Below are 21,031 nucleotides of genomic sequence, written 5' to 3'. Positions count from 1 at the left end.
GCCTCTCCCACATGTGGGTTGCACTGCAGTGAATAATCTGGCGCTGCTCTGTCAGCAACAGTACTAAGTTAATCACCACAATTTGCTGAAGTGCTTGGCACCCATGGGTGGAAAATGTTCCAAAGTTGAAGAAGGGCACGCCGATCTTTCCGAGTGATTCAGTGCACACAGGGACGCCTGGAGATTAACTCTCAGTAACCCACCTTCAGGGTTTTCACAGCAACTGTGAGGCTGTATTTCTTCCAGACGCCAACATAAACCTCTCCATACTGACCGCCCCCAAGTTTGTGCTTCATGGTAATATCTGTTCGTTCCATTTCCCATTTGTCATGGATAGGAGACACGCCATAGACGGTTGGCTTGTTACACTTGGGAGCTGGGTAGTGCAGTGTGGTCACTAGCCCGTCGGCGACAGTAGAGTGGTGGTGAACAAGCTCTGCCAAGGTGCTAAAGCGGCTCTCTGCAGTCACGCACACCTGGTGAGGAGAAGCAAAAACGTGAGGAAAGAGTTACTGTATTTTTAAAAGATTAATTAATTAATTAATTAATTTATTATGTATGCCGTGTTCTGCCTGCATGTACACCTACATGCCAGAAGAGGGCACCAGATCTCATTATAGATGGTTGTGAGCCAACATGTGGTTGCTGGGAATTGAACTCAGGACTTTTGGAAGAGCAGCCAGTGCTCTTCCCTGAGCCATCTCTCCAGCCCAGAAAAATTATTTTTAAAAGCATACATTTCACTGGCATGGAGGCTTGAAGACACAAGAATGTATGTTTTTGGAGCAGGGTCTTAACTATGTAGCCCTAGTTGTCCTTGAACTCGGAGATCCACCTGCCTCTGCCTCCAGAGAGCTCAAATTACAGGTGTGCACCACCATGCCTGGCCTGTTCTGGGTGTTTGTTTGTTTGTTTGTTTTGAGACAGAGTCTCCATTACGCAGCCCTAGCTGGCCCTGAACTCAGAAGCTTCTCCACCTTCAAGGCACAGGACTACAGGTGTACACTGTTGCTGCTAGGATCCCAGGAAATGGTCGTAAGTAAGTGGTAATGCTCAGGACAAAGGATATGGCCTCATCTAATGTTAATCATCTTCCTACTCTTTCTAAACTGGCCTCGAAGGAGATGTTGAACAGCTGCAGGTACATCAAGCACCTAGTCCTCAGAACATCTTTAAGTGGCAAGACTGCAGAATGTGTAAACCAGGACATTTGGAAGACTCTGGAGGAAGAACACCAGGACTTCCAGGTCAGCCTGGGCTAAAGCCAGACCCTGACACAAACAAACAGACTGTGCAACCGAAACCTGAGAGAAGGAATTAAACAGGCACTCGGGCTCTGCCTCCTAAGCTAATGCGTAGGCCCTCACAATCTATGCAGAACATAAACTGACAGACACTAATTTATATATTGGGAGGTTAGTATGAGTGTAACTTTTATTTAATATCACATAATTAATTATAAATTTTATTTATTTTTACAACACCCTTTTTAAATGTCTAGGCCATTAAAACAGAGACATAATTGGATTTCAGAGTTATTAACAAGATGCTTGCTAATTTGTGATAATTAGAAAGAAGTGTTATATAAGATAGCAGTCTTTGGCTTTATCTTCTAAGGGAGTATGACTTAATTACTGACTGGTTAATTTACCCGGAGTCCCTCTATATAACCCAGTCTGGTCTCAAACTTACAATTTTCTTGCCTCAGATTCATGAGTACTATGATTGTAAGGCATGCGCCACTGTGCTCGGGCTACTGCTTAAATAAACAATAAGCAACTGTTTAAAACAAACAAATGAAGTCATTTTATTATATATAAAAATTACATAATTTGTAAGTAGAGAACCTGGTCTTTTGCAAAATCAACTCCCCCCGTAAACAGCACCCACACCAAGAACCACAGCATCACTCGCACCCAGAACCCTCACCAGCTGCTTAATGCCACAAAGGTTTCCACTTCCAGCATGCGGGGCTAGTTCTGTCAAAACTGCATGTACAGGAAACCATACAGCATGTGTTGTCTAGTGTCTGCTTTCTGTCAGTTCTCTTTATTAATCTATAATTCACATGCTATAAATTGAGTATTTTAAAGTATACAGATCAGTAGCTTTCAGTACATTTACAAGGCCCACTAATCAACCAGCACTATTTAATTCCAGTGCAATGCTTTTATCATTCTCAACAGAAAACCCACAGCTGTCAGCAATCACTCCTACGCTCCTCTCCATACAACTTTCTGACAAATACTAATCTGTCAATCAACTTTATGTGTATGAGACTCATCTATAGGTGAGGCCAGAAAAACTCTCTGTATAGGGATGGAAAACAGGTATCTTAGCTTTGAGGCTATAGAGAGGGCTTCTGTAGCAACTACTCAGGTCTGCTTAGAAATAGAAAGTAGCTTCAAATGCTAAGAAACAAATAGACATGGTGATATGGGCAGCGAGTAGGCCACAGCTTCCTATGGACTTTTGTGTAGAACATTGTGTTCATTTCTGTGTCTGCAGGAGATTCTATTTTAACAATATACCATAACTTATTAGTCAATTACTCTGCACGGGACTACCAAAACACTGCTGCTGTGCATCAATGTTCTTGAGTAAGCCTGGCACATATGCGTGCACATTCCTGTTGCGTGTGTGTTAGGGACTAGGTGTAAGGTGCCCCAAGCCCCATGCTGAAGAGCTGGTCTTCAGCTGGAGGCTTCAATCGGTAAGCATCTTCTCTCTGTTCCCTTTCTGGTAGCTATGAAGTGAGCAAGCAGCTGTGTTCGACCATGTGCCCACCGTGATGTTCCGTCTGACCACAGCCTGAAAGCTGCAGAGTCACTGGCAGTAGACTGAAGTCTTTGAAACCATGAGTTAAAATGAGTGTTTGGCCAGGCGTGGTGGTGCATGCCTTTAATCCCACCACTCGGAAGGCAGAGGCAGGTGGATCGCCGTGAGTTCGAGGCCAGTCTGGTCTACAAAGCGAGTCCAGGACAGCCAAGGCTACACAGAAAAACCCTATCTCAAAAAACAAACAAACAAACAAAAACAAACAAACAAATTAATTAATTAATTAAAAAAAAGATGTTTGACTGTTTCTCTCTAAGACAAACAATAGCAAAACAACCAACAACTGCCGGGTCTCTTCTCACATAACAAACTCTGGTCCCATTCACTTGGGCCACAGACAACACATTATGCTTGTACAACCATACAAAAAGAGAAAGAAAACTAGTAATATATTTCCTACTCTGTAATAGCTATTATACTTTACAAAAATTGTGTCACTTAGTCCTTACAGTAATCCTACAAAACGGAATTTAGTAACAGACAAGGAGGAGACTGAAATCATAATTTAGTGGTTAAGAGTCCAATTCTCCTGAAGAGACTAGAGTTGAGTCTCCAGCACCTATACAAGGAAGTTCACAATTCCAATTCCAGGGGAATCTGAGGCCTTTTTCTGGCTTGTGTGGGTACTGCACCCACATGCACAAACCCACATTCTATATACATTGTTAATAAAAATGAAAAGTAAATGAAAATAATAGTACACGACAAATATCATAACCACAGCCCTCTGAAGACAGGCAGGATGGCTGCTACAAGCTCACATTCAGCATGATCTATATGACAAGTTCCAGCCCACACAGGGATATGCAGAGACCCTAAATCTGTCTAAATCACCACCACCACCGCCGCTGCCGCCCCTATGCCACCACCACCACCAAGCCACCACCAGGCAAACTGAGACTTAGGTAAAGTCTCAAGAGTTAATAAACACAGTACAAAGCACAGCAGTTGTGCCTGCTCTGAGGCCCATGTTTCCCTCCTAGTGTGTACATCATACAGAGGGACGAAAGGGGGCTCAACTTAATGGACCACTCAATGAAACAACTGTCCTTAGTTTGGGCCTTAATATTTGTTTCATTTTTGTTTTAAAATTTAATTACTACTATTGTTTTATGTGTGTGGATGTTTGTGCACCACATATATACCTGGTGCCCATGAAGGCCAAAAGAGGGTATTGGACCTCCGAGAACTGGGGTTGCAGATGGTTATGAGTCACCATGTGGGTGCTATAAATCAACCCCAGGTCCTCTGCAAGAGAAGTCAGTGCTCTCAACAACCGAGCCATCGCTCCAGCCCTACACAGTTCCCATCTAACATTTCAGAGGGAGCTTCCCAACATACATGCGTCTAAGTGGCTGGGGGAATCCACTTAGAATAACTTACACTAGTGACAACCCCCAGTCTCCGAACTCTGCTACTCTGTGACCGTTCTCCTGGAGGCCCATCTCCTTACCAAAGGCTTAGGGCTGACTTGTAACGTCTACCTCTATGTCCTTGGTGAGCTGCTGTATGTGCTGATGATTAAACAGCTAGCCTGTATACATCTCTCATTCCTCAACTTCAAATATGGTTTAGCCTTAATTATCTCTAATGTTTAACTTGTATTATTGAGTTGTTTTGAAAAAGGCAAGCTCTAACATGCTAGAAACCCCAGATTCACAAAGTTAGATAATACTTTATTTTTACATCAGACTAAGAATGATTTTCTACTTTATTCCTGTCCAGTACATTTCCACTGAGCAGCCAGTCCCCACGTACAGGCGGTTGCTGACAGGTCTTACCTTGCTGTCTGTGGTGGTATTGATCCTGTAGTGATACACACGACCCTCATACCTGAGTGAGATGGACAGCTGCCCAGGGCTGCTCTCACTCTCTCGTACCAGGAAACTGCCATTGATAAGGCTGCTGAGGAGATACTCTGCTGCACTGCGGGACACGGGCCCATGGTACCAGGAATGCTTCTCCAGGCTGTTCACTGGAGTGATGTAGTTGCTAGGCACCCAGCCCTGTCCATTCTTGGAGCGAACTTCACTCCACTCGCCATTCTGGTTGTAACCAAGGACTCGTAGCTTTTCACCTAGCCATGAAGATATCACAAAATGAAAGAAAAAAAATGTTAAGACTCTTTCAGACTCAAGCAGTATAGCATCAACCTTGTGTGTGTGTTCCAGAAAAAGGTGTTGGATCCCCTGGAACTGGAGTAACAGGCAGTTTGAATTACCCAATACGGGCACTGGGAACCTAACTCCAGTCTTCTGAAAGAGCAGTAAGTGCTCTTAGCCACTGAGCCATCCACCTAGCCCACCTGCCTACCCTTCCTTTGTGGGAGTCTCATGTAGCCTAGACTGGCTAGCCTCAGACTCATGACTTCTTCAGTCTCCCGAATGCTGGATCAAAGACATGTTCTAACACTGGGATAGTACTCACTCCTCAAAAGAAAAGTACAATGTATTTTCACTTAAAATAGATATGACAAGCCGGGCGTGGTGGTGCCCGGCTTTAATCCCAGCACACGGGAGGCAGAGGCAGGTGGATCGCTGTGAATTCGAGGCCAACAAAGAGAGCCCAGGACAGCCAAGGCTGACACAGAGAGACCCTGTCTCGAAAAAACCAAAAAAAAAAAAAAAAAAAAAAAAAAAAAAAAAGAAAAAGAAACCCCCCCCAAAAAAAAAAAAAAGACATACATGACATACATACATACATACATACATACCATTCAGTGTTAATGAACAAGACTTGTGAAATACAAAGTTACTTAGATTTTGAGATGATACCAAGGCAACAAAGCTGTCAATGTAAGCAAACACCTCCCACCTCCAAAACTCCCAAGCTCCAACACAAGGAGTTTTCAGGAAGAGAACTCTTGAGAGGAGGCAGCGGGAGGGGCTGGTGAGGACTCTCAAAGCTCAAGTGTTTCCAGGACTCAAGGTTTAAACGTTCCATTTTCTCAGTTTCTTCCTATTTCCCATAAAGAATGAATCACTCTTTTCCATTCCTCTAAAATTAGTCTGCTGAAACAGAAAAGAGCACTAACATTGGGACCCCAAATCCCAACCACTTGGTGAGTCTTTCTATCAGCTTCAATCTGTCTCTTTTTTTCTGAGACAGAGTTTCTCTTGGCTGTCCTGGACTTGCTTTGTAGACCAGGCTGGCCTTGAACTCAGAGCTCCGCCTGCCTCTGCTAGGATTACAGGCATGTGCCACTGCACCCTCTCCAGCTTCAATCTCTTGACATTGTTATTAAAACTGGAAACATCTGGTGTAGACTTCAATATACACTTTGCCCCATACTTGGAGCACAGACAGTGACATAGAACAGTAACCTAAATGTCCATCTATGGACTCTGTAGTACTGGAGGCTCCTCTTTCCAAGAGGTACGAGCTTTTCTAGAGAGTTCCCAGCTGCTATCAGAGCTGGAGAGCAGAGGGGAGCCGCCTGTAGTATAGGGCTCAGGAGACACCAGGCCAAGGCTGGCGAAGAAGACTCAGACTTGTCATGGTAGCCATCTACCTTTCTCCTGTGGCCTACAGAAATGGTTATGAAAAGATGGCTTTCTATTAGCCACTATCATTTCACCCGAGACACCTAAACATGAGAGAAAGTACCCAGAGGCCCATGCAGGAGCTTACATGCTATGCATACACAGTCAGACGTGAGTATCTGATACTGTGGTGGATAGCCACAAATGTGTGTATAGTAGGTAACTATGTGTACAGAAGAAAGGAACTTGCTAGGAAACTAAAGGTGTGCACGAGGGTAGGAGTTTATGCACAGGCATGTGTGCACACGCATCCACACTGCTGCTCCCTTACACACTAAAACCAAACTGCTCAACACAGGTCATCATAATCAGGAGAGAGCCAAAACCTCTTGAGTTTTGTGCTTTGTGCTTTTTCCCCTTTCTTCTTCTTTCTCCCCCTCCCCTTAAATAGACTCTTCTCTGGAGGTTTTGACTACTATGAAAATGGACAGGGACGCAGACACTGCACATGTCAGCACAGGACGGAGTTTCACTCTGGCCAACAATGTTTCTGCTTCAGTATCTCAAAATGCGGGGATCGCAGATGTTCAACACAAAACTTTAAAAAAAAAACTATCTTATGTGTACAAGTATTCTGCCTGTGTGTAGCTGTGTATACCGTGTATGTACGATGTGTACTAGCGTTCTGCCTGTGTGTAGCTGTGTATACCGTGTATGTACGATGTGTACAAGCGTTCTGCCTGTGTGTAGCTGTGTATACCGTGTATGTACGATGTGTACAAGCGTTCTGCCTGTGTGTAGCTGTGTATACCGTGTATGTACGATGTGTACAAGCGTTCTGCCTGTGTGTAGCTGTGTATACCATGTATGTACGATGTGTACAAGCGTTCTGCCTGTGTGTAGCTGTGTATACCGTGTATGTACGATGTGTACAAGCGTTCTGCCTGTGTGTAGCTGTGTATACCGTGTATGTACGATGTGTACAAGCGTTCTGCCTGTGTGTAGCTGTGTATACCGTGTATGTACGTATGTGTACAAGCGTTCTGCCTGTGTGTAGCTGTGTATACCGTGTATGTACGATGTGTACAAGCGTTCTGCCTGTGTGTAGCTGTGTATACCGTGTATGTACGTATGTGTACAAGCGTTCTGCCTGTGTGTAGCTGTGTATACCGTGTATGTACGATGTGTACAAGCGTTCTGCCTGTGTGTAGCTGTGTATACCGTGTATGTACGTATGTGGTGCCTGAGGAAGCTAGAGGAGTGGATGAGATGGAGTGGGCCACCACTGGTTGCTGAAAATTGAACCAGCATCCTTTGTGGGAACAGCACATGCTCTTAACCACTGAGGAATCTCTCCAGCCCCAAAACTTTTCTTTATTTAACTCAAGCAAACTATCACCTTCAAAAAAGTAACTAAGTATTATTATTATCATCATCATATTTTTTTTTTTGAGACAGGGTTTCTCCGTGTAGCCTTGGCTGTCCTTGAACTCACAGAGATCCACCTGCCTCTGCCTCCTGAGTGCTGGGATTAAAGGTGTGCGCCACCACTGCCTGGCTAAGTGTTATTTTTTTTAAAGGTTTTTTTTCCTCTTAAAAATATGGAAAGAGTCCCAGCACTCGGGAGGCAGAGGCAGGTGGATCGCTGTGAGTTCAAGGCCAGCCTGGCCTACAAAGTCAGACCAGGACAGCCAAGGTTACACAGAGAAACCCTGTCTTGAAAAACAAAACATAACAAAAAACGCAAAAAAGAAAAGAAAAGAAAGAGGAGCTGGAGAGATGGCTCAGAGGTTAAGAGTACTGCCTGTTCTTCCAAAGGTCCGGAGTTCAATTCCCAGCAACCACATGGTGGCTCACAACCATCTATAATGAGATCTGGTGCCCTTTTCTGGCCTGCAGGTATACATGCAGGCAGAACATTGTATACATAATAAATAAATAATTAAATAAATATTTTTAAAAATATGAATAGAAAGGCATGATATCAAGCACCTCTAATTCTAATACTTGGGATATAAAGACAGGAACATTAGGTGTTCAAGGCCAGCCAGTTTCATATCAAGATCAAGCCTAGCTTACATGAGACCCTGCCCCATTAGCATTAACAACAATAACAACAACAAAGCTTTAGCATGACATCTTTATATTAATAAAAACCATGAAAAACCTGGTTTTTAGAGGAACCATTGTCAACCATGATATAAAGGCTGGAAGCTCCAGGTCCCTGAGCAGCACACTAATAGCTACTGTAACTAATTAGTAAGACTTGGTCAATGTTTCCCAGGTGAGTGGACTATCTTGGAAAATAGTGCTGAGGAAATTTTACCTAGCCAATAATGTTCGTCAAACACCCTCCACTGAATTATCATTATAGGTACCCAGAAGACACAGCCATGTAAAGAGCTACCACACAACAGAACATGGCTGAGAAGTCCTTTGCTTTAGCTTCAAACTCCACATAAAAACTGTTGTTCCGTGCACACCCATGCCCTCCACCCCATGCCCTCCACATGCATTCTTATCCTGACACTGGCACCAATAAACAGAACCCTCCTGGCTGAGCAGAGGAGAGCCTGCATGTCCCTTTCCCTGTGTCTCTGGTGTACACACTCACCCTCTCTGAACAAACATACCTGTACCCCAGTCTGAGAAACTCGGTTTGGGGGCTGGAGAGAACACTGGCTGCTGTTCCAGAGGACTTGGGCTAGGTTTCTAGCACCCATGGTGGCTCACAACCATCTCTAACTCTAGTTCCATGAGATACAGCCGTTCTTGTGATCTTCACGGGGCACCAACCATATGTACAGTACACATGTATCAAGACAGGCAAAAGGCTCATACACATTGACTAAGTGAAAAAAATAGGTTTAAAGAATTTCAGTTTTAAGGAATTCTGCTCTTAGTAAATTTGAAAGCACTTAAAAATGGATGTACTAGGGCTAGGTTTGTAGTTCTTTGGTAGAGTACTTGCTTAGTTTACATGGGGTTCCAAAGTTTGATCCCCAGCACTGGAAAGAAAATGGATATTTGTTTAAAAAAAAAAAAAAATCATATAGAAACATTTACACCCAGTCAGGGAAGATCAGCTGACTTGCCATGGCATCATCATCTCCACTAAACAAATAATCACTTGTAATCATTTCATTAGTTAAGTATCTTGGAATACATTTTCTCATAGTAGAAGGCTTTACAGGTTCAAAAAACAAACAAACGTGCTCGCTTCGGCAGCACATATACTAAAAAAAAAAAAAAAAATTGGAACGATACAAAAAACAAACAAACAAAACAAAGCAGTGCAGGCAGACTAACCCAACCCAGAACACGAGTACAGTGAGAATGTCCCCAGTCTTATTCTTTCTCATACAAGTCCCACTATTTCATTGCTGTTCAAGAAATTGGTGATTTTTTTATCGGATCATGTTCTTAGTGTTTTCTAGAGACCACTGAAAATAATCTTATTTTCTCCCCTGCCTCTTTTTTGTTTTCTGAGACAGGGTTTCTCTGTGTAGCCCTGGCTGTGCTGGACTTGATTTGTAGACTAGGCTGGCTTCGAGCTTACTGAGTGCTGGGATTACAGGTGTGCTCACTGTGTCTGGCTTCTTACTCTCTTAAAGATTTTACAGCAGGACAGACCCTTCCTAACTGTTCCTTTCACTGGCCCATAGAAACAAGCTGGCTGTCTAGCCCAGTGCAACTGAGAGTTGGACAACAACAAAGTAAGAACCATGTATCTGATCTAAGCACTGACTACTCTCTCTCTCTACAGAAAGTCTTGCTCCAAACAGTGACAATGTTGCTAAACTAAACAGCAGTGCACTTACCTGAGAGGGGGTTGGCTTACACTTTGGGTATGAGCTCCTAGTCTCACTATGGACTGCTAACAGTCCTCAGAGGGGCAGCCAGCCCACATGCAGTGCCTCTGGGTGGCAGGAGGGTTCTGCACTGCACACTGTTTTAGTCACATTCAATGTAAACAGATGCTGCTGGCCGTGATTTAGAGTACATAATCTAACAATATGGACTTTTTCCTCAGGTGTTTTAAGTCATTTTATTCTTAATAGATCCTGGAAATAGAGCTGACTGTTTTTAAGGCATCAGTTCGGAAGCACATAAAAGAGAACAAAACAAACGTGCCCTGGCACCAATCACCTGGTCAACATCAGTGGCTCAGCCAGCACAGGCTTTTCATTTCCTTGCCACCAAGAAAGCTGTAAGGCAGAATTGAAAGAAGTCTCACCTTTAGTGATACTGAGTGTGTTGTCACCACTTGCCACAAAGTCATAAAGTGCAACAAAGAGGTTAGGGTCGCTCTCAGTGGCTCCCAGCAAGTTCTCCTTGGAGCTCCACCTGATGGCTTCATTCAGTGCCTGAGACTCAGCATCGCAGCCGTAAGGGCGGTGCAGCACTTCTGCAAGACACAACAAAGGAACGGAGGCCGGTGAGTCAAGCCAGTGCAAGGGCAGCGTGTGAAGTGTTGCTCATACTGGGAACTGTCAGTTACAAATAAGCCAGGAGTTAGCTCCAGGTCACCCTCCACTGACCAGTGAATTCAAGGCAGGCCTGCTCTAAATCAGACCTAAACGAAGAGCGAAGGTGCAGTCCTCTAAAACTGAGAAACAACACTTACAAAAAAGTGCTAACTAGCTTTATAAAGCATGCGTGCTGCTTTGCTGTACTAATGACTTGCAGCTTTTTGAAGGTGGGTTGAGTCAGGATCTCAAATAGCCCAGGCTCAAAGATGCTATGAAGTGGAGGGTGGCCTTGCACTTCTAATCCTTCTGCCATCTACACTTCAAGTACTAGGATTACAGGAGTCTTCTTCACACCCAGCTAGTGTGGTAATGGCCTGAAATATGGATGTTAAGTTAAGAAAACCTTTTAAGCTAGGTAGGTGCTTGTATATGCCTTCACATAAAACAAACAAGGGGGAAGTAAGTTTCTCAAGAAGTATCATATAAATCAAGATCCTCTATTTACAAATAACAAACACAGACACAATGCTTCTATCAAGATAAATCCTGACACTCTGTGCTGAACAAAGCGAGGCATTACTGAGCCGGGCATGGCAGCTCACACCTGTAACCCACCACTCAGGAGGCTGAGGCCAGGAATTTGGGGCCAGCCTAGACTACTACACTTTGAGATAAGTGAGACCTTCCTTATCTCAAAAACAGTAAAGAAAGAAAAAGAAATACATTTTAATTTAGCACAAAATACTGTTAGCATCCAAAATATCTTTTTATGTTATAATAGTTTACAACTGTTCACTTCTTTAATTTTTTAAAAACTCAAATCTTCTTTCCTGGGCAGTAGATTTTTGTAAACTATTAGTAACTTAATCAAGGTTCTAGCAAATGCCACCATGTACTCCTGAGTTTCAAGTATGCACACCAGCTAAAGCCTTCTAAGATTTGTTTCTTCCCCAAGACTTTATAGTTTCTGAATCTAACCCTGTACTACATTTGTTTAAAATTACCTGATTCTCATACCCTAGTTTGGTTACACAAAACAAATAAACAAACAAACAAACAAAAAGAAACCCCACTGTTCTTTCAATAGCAACTTCCTTGGTGCAAGGGACTGTGTTCCGTGGCTGTTTGCCAAGGCAGATGGCCCATCTACGTCAGGTAACATCTCTCTTCTGTCTCTTTCCCAGTTTATTAAACATTCATTTAGCCATATTTGAAAGGGGAAACAGCTTTGCATCTGTGGTTCCATTTTGTTTCAAGTCATTCCCTCTTCTCCATCTCCATCAAAGCCTTTGTTCAGATCCCCAACAGATCTCACCTGGACTACTGCCTCCAGTCTTGTCTCCCTCAAATCCATCCTCCACACAGCTGGCAAAACGATCTATTTAAGACAAAAATTGGACCACATCACTCTTAAGCCCCTTTAAGAGTTCATCATCAAACTCCTGTCTCCACATTCCTGGCTTCCGATCTTCTTCTCTGCGTCACCGCTCCCCACACCACGCCCCCCTCATCTGGGCCGCTGTTCCTGCAGCCCATTACACTTCCATTGTAATGGCTTTTCCCACTCTTCTTCTGTGTGCATGTGCACAGTAGGTATACATCTTTGTGTGTGGAGGACAGAGGACAATCTTGTTGTTATTTGTTAGGAGCCACCCACCTTTTTTTTAAAATAGGTGTCTAACTGGCTGAGGACTCAAGTAGGTTAGTGGGCGGCCTCCCAACAGTGGAATTACAAGTGTCACTATGCCCAGCTTTTCAAAACATGGGTTCTGCAGGTCAAACTCAGGTCTTCATGCTTGAAGGCAAGTACTTCACTGAAAGAGCCATTTCCCCAGCCCCCCTTCCTACTTTTGTCTTGACTAACTGACTCCTCACTTTTCAGCACTGTGAATTTGCAGTCTCCCCGAGAAACCACACAGGCATTTCCTCTGTGTGCTCTTGAAAGAGTAGTGCATTAATCCCTCCTCTCTAGATTTCTTTCCCAACCTCAAAATGTATTTAAGGATAACAATCACTTTCCCCCAAAGGTTCCATAATCTGAACTCAATAACTGTTAGTTGCATGATAGCCAACTTACACAAAAATGCAAGCGATGGGACAACGAAACGTATCTTCATCTTAAAATACACTAACCAGATGAGTGTGGTGCTGCACACTTTTAATCTCAGCACTGGGGAGGCAGAGCAGGCAGATCTGTGAGCTGCAGGTTTCTGGCTATTCAGGAGTCTAACGAGTACATAGTGAGAAACCCATCCCTCCACCCATCCCAGTCTCAAACAAACAAACAAAAAAACACCAAACCAAACTACCCATTAACTAACATTTAGAACTTGGTTTTCTGTAGTGTTCAGAAGATGCTGAAACCAATGTAAACCCAACAAAGACGAAAGTAGCATATGTGTGTGTGTGTGTCTACCAAATTTTGTGAAACCCAGCATCTTCAAAGTTAAGATCCACAGAGCTAATATGAGCAAACACACAAGTGGTACTTTGCATGGATTCTAAACACAAAGGCCAGAAATCACCAGTAACACTGCTGGAATTTACTGAGCAAAGCTGCTCTCCAGTGCATACCTCACTTCCGGCCTGCACCTCGTGCCAGAACTCTCCATCTCATTCAATGGTAATTCTATCTTTTCAGGTGCTATGGCCACAACCTTTGTAACCATTCATGACTGCATTCTCACTCTCAGAAAGGAAAACATCTATCGGAGCAGAGAAAAGGGGCTGGGGAGTAGCAGTAAAGGCGCCTCTGCAGAGCTTGACAACCTTGGTTCCATCCTTCCATCCCCAGAGCCCGCAAGGCAGAAGAACCTACTGTTGCCAACTGTCCTTAGACCTCACATGTGAATGCACACACATATATGAATTACCATAAACATTTTTTACAGGATTTCTCTATGAAGCCTAGCTGGTCTTTAACTCAGAGATCCGAATGCCTCTGCCTTCAAGAGCTGGGATTGAAGGCATGCACCCACTGCCACCACCATCACCATCACCACTAACTTACAAAAACTTTTAAAACATGCCAAGTCTATCAATTTCTCACTCATGGTTTTTCACTTCTATCAACACTCTTTCACTAAGCTACTGATTTCTATGTCTATGTGTGTTCCTTTTAAAGCTTAAAAAAAAAAAAGTCCTATTTTGTAACTCTGTTTAAAATTCTTGATCGGTTCCAATTTTAGAGTAAAAATCAAATCCTTAAAGAGCATTTCAGGTCCCTCACAGTTTAATTTGCCGAATTTATCATCACCATCACCATGATGATCATCATCTTTTCTTCATTTTCTTCCTCTTCTTCCTCCTCCTCTTCTTTTTTAAGACAGGGTCTCACTATGTAGCCCTGGATGGTCTTGAACTCTCAGAGGCCCACCTCCGTCTCCTTTTCCCACTCCTGGATTAGAGGTGTACAACATCACACTCAGATTTTCTTTCTCTCCTTGTCTCTCTTTCTTAAAGATTTAAAAAAACAAAACTGTGTGTATGTGTTATTTGTATGTCTGCATTCGTGTATGGGTGACCACGGAGGTGAGAGGAGGGCGTCAGATCCGCTGGAGCTGAAGTTAAAGGCTGTAGCCACCTGGCACTGGGTCTGAACAACAGTCCTTAGCTAGAGTAGGGTGTGCTCTTAAACACTGAGCCCCCTCCAACCTTAGTGTACTTTCTCCCCCAGCCTTGCTTCACGCTGACCACTACCTTCCTACTACTGCTTAAACAGGACAGGTATACACCCTGCCTTTTCCCCAGTGGCCTTTTCTTCGGCCTAAAATATTGTCCCAATTACATTTCACTCAAATGTAACCCTCTGAGGATGACATTTTCTGATGATCCTATTCTAAAGTGAATTACCCCTAACAACATCTCCCAGGTTTCCTTTCCTGATTTAGTTCCCAGTGTGTTCCACAAAACATATCACACAATTGGCTTACATATTATATCTATGCACCTGTGCTACCTAACTCTCCTGGGTGCAATGTTTTATGAGGACAGGAATTCTCTTATTTGTTCACTGAATAGTGAACAGTAGCCGGTACACTGCGGCTAATGCACCACCACCGAGCTTATGCGTGAGAGGCATGGTGGCCCACAGCTGTAACACTAGTATTGCCAAGGCTAAGGAAGCAGGGTCTTAAGTCCCACATCACATAAGTTTGCACAACACAGGAAGACCCCATGTCCAAACCAACCAAGCAATACACAGCAAAAGGCAGCTCACAAACTCACAGCAGGTGCTACTGGCAGAGAGCAGCAAACCTTCTGAAGCCCTGTGCAGCTCAGTTTACACTGGACGCTCCTTTAAATGTGATGAACAAAATTTCTGCATTGCCGACTGCCAATGCACAGGGAAATATCTGCTCTGCAGAGGAACTCCAGGACCAAAGGAGGGCTATTAAAGGTAAGCTATTACCTTCAAACCCATATTGTTTGACAAAAGAGAAAAGAATGGAGTTCACAGAACAATTTTGTGTAAAATTTAAAGCTACAGGAAGTTGCGGGAGATTAAATATAATCAACACACACAAAAATGTTTTTAACTTTTTAAAATTTTTAATAAATTTAATAAAAGCCAACCAATGGTGCACAGCTCTTAAATGAAGTAATAAAGTGCAGGGTAAATGCAACGCCTAAGGAAAAAGGCCTAGAAGAGCCCAGGCCAAGCAGACAGCCTTTCTGTTCCCAGGCGCCCTTCTAGTCTCCGGCTGTTACAGATCTCCCTTCTTCCCTTCCTTCCTTCTTCCCACTCACTCTTTTGTTCTTGTAGAACAAGTTCCTGTCTAATCTGTCTGCACAGGATGTCCACAGAAAAAACCATCCTACCCACTAGCAAACAAAATAAAAATATCTTCTTCCTGATGCCAAGACTAAGCACAGAGTTAAGGGACCTTAGCAGGAAGGCTGGGGAGCAGTGAGTTAAAGAAATGAGAGCAAACGAAAGAACAGAGTAGAAGGGAAGGAAACTCCCGGTCTGCGCCTTGTGCTACTAGTTAAGACAGGCGAGACCCGTGAGTCAGACGTGCTGCGCCCACTCCCATGTCAGTGTGTGGGCTAGAATTTTAATTTCTGAACAATGAAAGTTGGTTAATTTAGATAGCAACTTAACTAATTCTTTCAGTTAACCTACTGCTAGAGAGGCGGACTGTGGAAAGAAGGCCCCAAACTCTACTTACATGTGAAAAGGTCTTAGGGAACAGAAATATTTTGACAACCAAAAAAGAAGAATTTGTTATCTTTCTATTGATACACTTGTTGGACAAAACACACACACCAGCAACATACTTAAAATCTAGAATAATGAAACAGAAACAAATTCAAATTTGTAGGGAATTTGGATATTTAATGTTTAGCTTATAAAACACATTTTCAATATTTATTCAGTCAGGGTTTTTTAAAAAAATCATTTTCATTATAAATTTGTCAGGCAGTAATTATTTCCTCAAAGTGTTTTCATTATTTTATATGATTTAAGATTATCCTATGTATATAATAATTTTCATACCTCTTTTAAAAATTATTTTAGCTGGATATATTATTTGTAGTTTTTAATTTAGCTTAATTTTTTCAATCAAGACATTTCATCTAACAACATTTTACATATTATTCATATTCTTCCATTCATTAAGTATTTATTAAAATCTAGTAAGCCGGGTGTGGTAGTGCACACCTGTAATCCCAGCACTCGGGAGGCAGAGGCAGAAGCAGGCAGATCTCTGTGAGTTCGAGGCCAGCCTGGTCCACAAAGTAGACAGCCAGGACTACAAGAGAAATCCTGTCTTGGAAAAAAAAAAGTCCAGGAGGCTGGATATGGTGGTACACACCTTTACTCTCAGTTCTCAGGAGGCAGAGACCTGTGTTTGAGGCCAGCCTGGTCTACATCAACAAGCTGCCCACTCTGTCTCAAACAAAACAAGGCTGAGCATGGCAGCACACATCTCAACAGTGCTGGGGGAAGTAGGCATCTCTCCCTCAGTTCCAGGACAGCCAAGCTCACATTGTGAGATCTTGCCCCCTAAAACCCAAAAAAGCAAACAAACAAGCCATATAAACCTCCCCAACCACAAATGCAGGTAGCAGGAACAGATTAAGCCATATTTCATTACTGTGTTCTCTACATCCAATCCCACCGGCCTCGTCTTCATCTCTAAACGTACCTGTCACGTGGGCCACAGGCAACTCTGAGGCATCCCTGCTTGGGCAGGAGAGCAAAGGGTCCTGGTCTCTGCAGTAACTGGTGAGTGGCAGCTGAACAGGCCCCAGGACCATGCCTTTGGCCAAGCAGCTTGAAAGGTAAACTGTTCTAATGAGGAAGCCTTAAAACTTCTCTCAGGCGGGAATATCCACGTGGGGCATTACTCAAGTACTCAGTGGCCAGAAGGAACAAAGGACAAGTTCAACCCACAGAGGCGGAGACCTGAGTAAGGGTGGAGGTACTCCAAAGCTCAGGGCTGGGGGTGGGGGTGGTACAACGGCTATTTCAGTCACACAACAGTAACCGTTCAATAATCAGCTACTATTAGTAGGTATAGAAAGTTCCAGTTCCAAGAAGACAATGAGGTGAGATTACTCAGCGTTTCCTTGGAGAAAAACTGTTTACATTTCAACACCAAACACTATGAAAAGACAGGAAACGCCTAACAAGACTCATCTTTTACATCACTCCAGTTAGCTCAAGAAACCACAAATCCAAAGTCAAACAAATAGTTAGAGCATGACTCACAAGCACAGGCAGAAGCAGACAGCAGCTAACTGCCTTTCTAAGGAACAGCCTGTGTGGCTCAATGCAAGACACAAGCAGGGCACACAGTGCTGAAAATGGAACGTTGACATGTAGAAAGGCAAAAGCCTAATTTTAAGGATAGAGGGAACAGTTACATAAAAGTTAAGCCTTTAACAATCAGAATGATAGCAAGGCATAGTGGCGCACGCCTTTAATCCCAGCACTCGGGAGGCAGAGGCAGGCAGAGTGCCCTGAGTTCGAGGCCAGCCTGGTGTATAGCGTGAGTCCAGGACAGCCAAGGCTACACAGAGAAACCCTGCCTTGAAAAACAAAAAGCAAACCCCAAACAGAACAGTATATTATATGATAGACTACGTATGAGCAGAACAAACAAAAAGAGTCAGAATGATTTATGAAACATAAACTAGTAAAGTAAGTAATGAATAACTAAACAGTTCAGCCTACAAAATAATTCAGAGAACATGGTAGCACACATCTGTAACAGAGAGTGGCTAGGTGAAGGCAGGAGGATTGCAAGTTCAAAGCCAGCCTGTGCTACAGATCATATCTCAAAAACCTTCAACCACAGCACCAATCATATTAATAACAACACAAGACAGAACTTGTAACTGTACAGCTGGGAAGACCCACTGCATAGACTATTAACTACCTACTATGTACCATTTATTTAGGGCAATAAAAGTAGCACAGAAAAGTTACAAGAAAGTGGAACCTAAATACCTGCATTAAAATAAAATAAAAATAAAAATTGTGGGGCTGGGCATGGTGGTGCATACTTTTAATTCCAGCATTCAGGAAGCAGAGGCAGGTGGATCACTGTGAGTTTGAGGCCAGCCTGGTCTACAAAGCAATCCACGACAGCCAAGGCTAACAAGAGAGACGCTGTCTCGAAAAAATAAGTAAATAAGAAATAAAAATTGTAACTAACATTGCAAGAGAAAGACTGACTTTGATGTATGTAATCAATAACATTTTAAAAACCAAAACCTATGTTTTCATTGAAACTAACTTTTATAAACCTACTGTACCCACATCATGGGAAAACAAGAATTAAGTGACTAAAGGCTACTTCAATAATGTCTCAGAAGTTCAAATACCAGGTGGGATCTCTCTTTAGGAGGGCTATAAAACTGTTCTGACAGCATATCTCCATAACCCATGTTCTGCTCATACGTAGTCTATCATATAATATACTGTTCTGTGTGGGGTTTGTCTTTTGTTTTTCGAGACAAGGTTTCTCTGTGTAGCCTTGGCTGTCCTAGATTCACTTTGTAGACCAGGTTGGCCTCGAACTCACAGCGATCCACCTGCCTCTGTCTCCCAAGTGCTGGGATCAGAGGCGAGTGCCACCATGCCCAGACAATATACTGTTCAATCAGTAAATCTACTCAAGCCATCTATAATTTTATAGTGTGGCCTGGCACTATAGAAGAAGTAAATGCATAAACAAATGTGGTTATGTATATATAGTGGAATACTATTCAAGCATAAAAGGAATAAAATTTGATATATGCCAAAACACAAAGGGGCAAATATTTCATAATTCTATTTATATAAAGTACATTGACTTTTTATATAAATGGAATAAACTTAAATGTTATAGAAAGATAACTTTTAACATATGAATCAACAACAGTTTAAAAACCAAAACCTATGTTTTCAATGAAACTAACTGTATAACTTTGTAACTTTACAAAGCTACTACTGTATCTTTATCATGAGAAAACAAGAAGTGGCACAAAAATGTGAATAAACTTAATCTTACAGTGAAAATGGCTATAAAGGCAAATTTTATGTTATTCACATTTAATGATTGAGCTTCAATGATCATTTACTGTCTTAAAACCAAGAAATTTTAACAATGAGTACTAATTCTAAAATATCAGATCCATTATCATTATGAATAACATTTTCATTAAAAATTACTTTTTTCAAAAAAGAATAGCATTGTCATTGTTCACCAATGTTTTAAGCAACACTCTAAAGCAAGGAATGGCCAGGTATGGTGACACATGCCTTTAGCCTTTTATCCCAGAACTTGGAAGGCAGGAGCTGTGAATTTTTGTGAGTTGGAGGTCAATTTGGTCTACAAAGATAGTTCCAGGACAGCTAGGGGCTATTACAGAGAAGCCCTGCCTTGAGAAGCCAAAACAAAGAACAAACAAAACAAAAAGAACAAAAACAGAAAGTGACAACCCGGACCAGGAGTAAAAGAATCTTAGCAGGCATCCTTGGGGGTGGGGGGAAGGAGATCCTCAGAGGCAAAGCCACTGACGCAGAAAGGGCAGAAGAGCCTGGTGTACAGAGAATGAAGTGTGTGGCCACTGCTGAGGTCCCTGAGGCTGCCAGAGTAAAAGCGCTTGAGGATTTGGAACTCTATTCCATTACAAAAGGAAATCCGGTGGACTGCCCTAAGCAGGGAGTCCTAAGGCTTGACTTCCACAAGAGGAAGGAGGCTTGGGAAGAGGGGCTGATTATACAGAGAGGAAATGAGAAACTGCTGGGACTCACCAGTAGGGTCATGTTGGCTTGCAGTGCAGTGACAGCAGTGTAGACAAAGAAAGAGCAGATGTATTAAAAGACGTGGTTCACAGATGGAAGCCACAGGGCTCAAGACTGCTTAGATATATAGCAGAAGGAGAAAACAAAAGTTTTAAGCTTGAGAGCGTGGGTAAGTGCCATGCATACTCAGAAGCAAGTTTGATGAATAAGTAAATTTAGAAAGTAGAAAGCAACACTTTGAAGCATAAATCTAAAGCTCAGTTCCCAGAACCCACATGGGGGCTAAAAACCAATCTATAACTCCAGTTCCAGCAGAGTTCAAAGCCCCATTCTGGACCCGAGTGGGCACTGTATTCAAGTGATGCACGGACATACATGGAAGCAAAACATCCTTACACATAAAAAAGTTTTTTTAAAAAAATCCTTCAAAAATAATGGTAAAAAAGACACATCATCAGCCAGAAGCCAATGCCAGAAGGCAGGCTCTAGAAGAATTATTAAAGGAAGATATTTAGGTGGAATGGGAAATGTGGAATTCTGGAACACCGAGTCTGAAAATCTAGAGTCTGGAGAGATGGCTCAGTGGTAAATAAAGTAGGTTTATCGCCTGTAATTTCAGTATCCAATGCCCTTTTGTCCTTGAAGGCACCGCATACATGTACACAAACTCACAGATTCACCAACACTGGCTGTCTGAATGAGAATGTCCCCCAAATATTGAGATAGTTAGGGAGTAGAACTATCTGAGAAGGATTAGAAGGCTGAGGAGGGGTGGCCTTGTTGGAGGAGGTGTGTCACTGGGGTGGACTTGTGGGCCAGGTTGTAAAACTTCTAGTGACTGATGCAACATCATGACTGCCTGCTGCCACACTCTCCATCCTGATGATAATGGACTAATCCTTTGAAACTCTGAGCAAGGCCCAAATTAAGATGTTTTGTAAGAGTTGCCATGGTCATGGTGTCTCTTCAGAGTAATAGAACATCCATGTACTTTTGTT

General features: G+C 42.7%; 1 protein-coding gene across 6 annotated transcripts in view; it reads right to left on the bottom strand.

Moving 5' to 3' along the window:
- Positions 1-21,031, bottom strand: part of Abl2 (ABL proto-oncogene 2, non-receptor tyrosine kinase) — an 85,961-nt gene that overhangs the window by 12,162 nt on the left and 52,768 nt on the right. For 4 of the 6 annotated variants that reach the window (XM_051147633.1, XM_051147627.1, XM_051147631.1 and 1 more), the window contains exons 2-5: positions 12,108-12,170; positions 10,558-10,728; positions 4,620-4,915; positions 204-476 (exon numbers count right to left, since the gene is read on the bottom strand). In XM_051147633.1, the coding sequence (XP_051003590.1) occupies positions 204-317 (114 nt within the window). In that variant the 5' untranslated portion in view covers positions 318-476; positions 4,620-4,915; positions 10,558-10,728; positions 12,108-12,170. Of the gene's footprint in view, positions 1-203; positions 477-4,619; positions 4,916-10,557; positions 10,729-12,107; positions 12,171-16,944; positions 17,295-21,031 lie in introns of those variants that run through there. The other 2 variants (XM_051147628.1, XM_051147632.1) reach the window with 2 other exon arrangements.

This window comes from Acomys russatus, chromosome 6 (assembly GCF_903995435.1).
Source record: "Acomys russatus chromosome 6, mAcoRus1.1, whole genome shotgun sequence".
Taxonomy (NCBI): Eukaryota; Metazoa; Chordata; class Mammalia; order Rodentia; family Muridae; genus Acomys; species Acomys russatus.
This window is presented reverse-complemented; position numbering and strand designations above follow the sequence as displayed.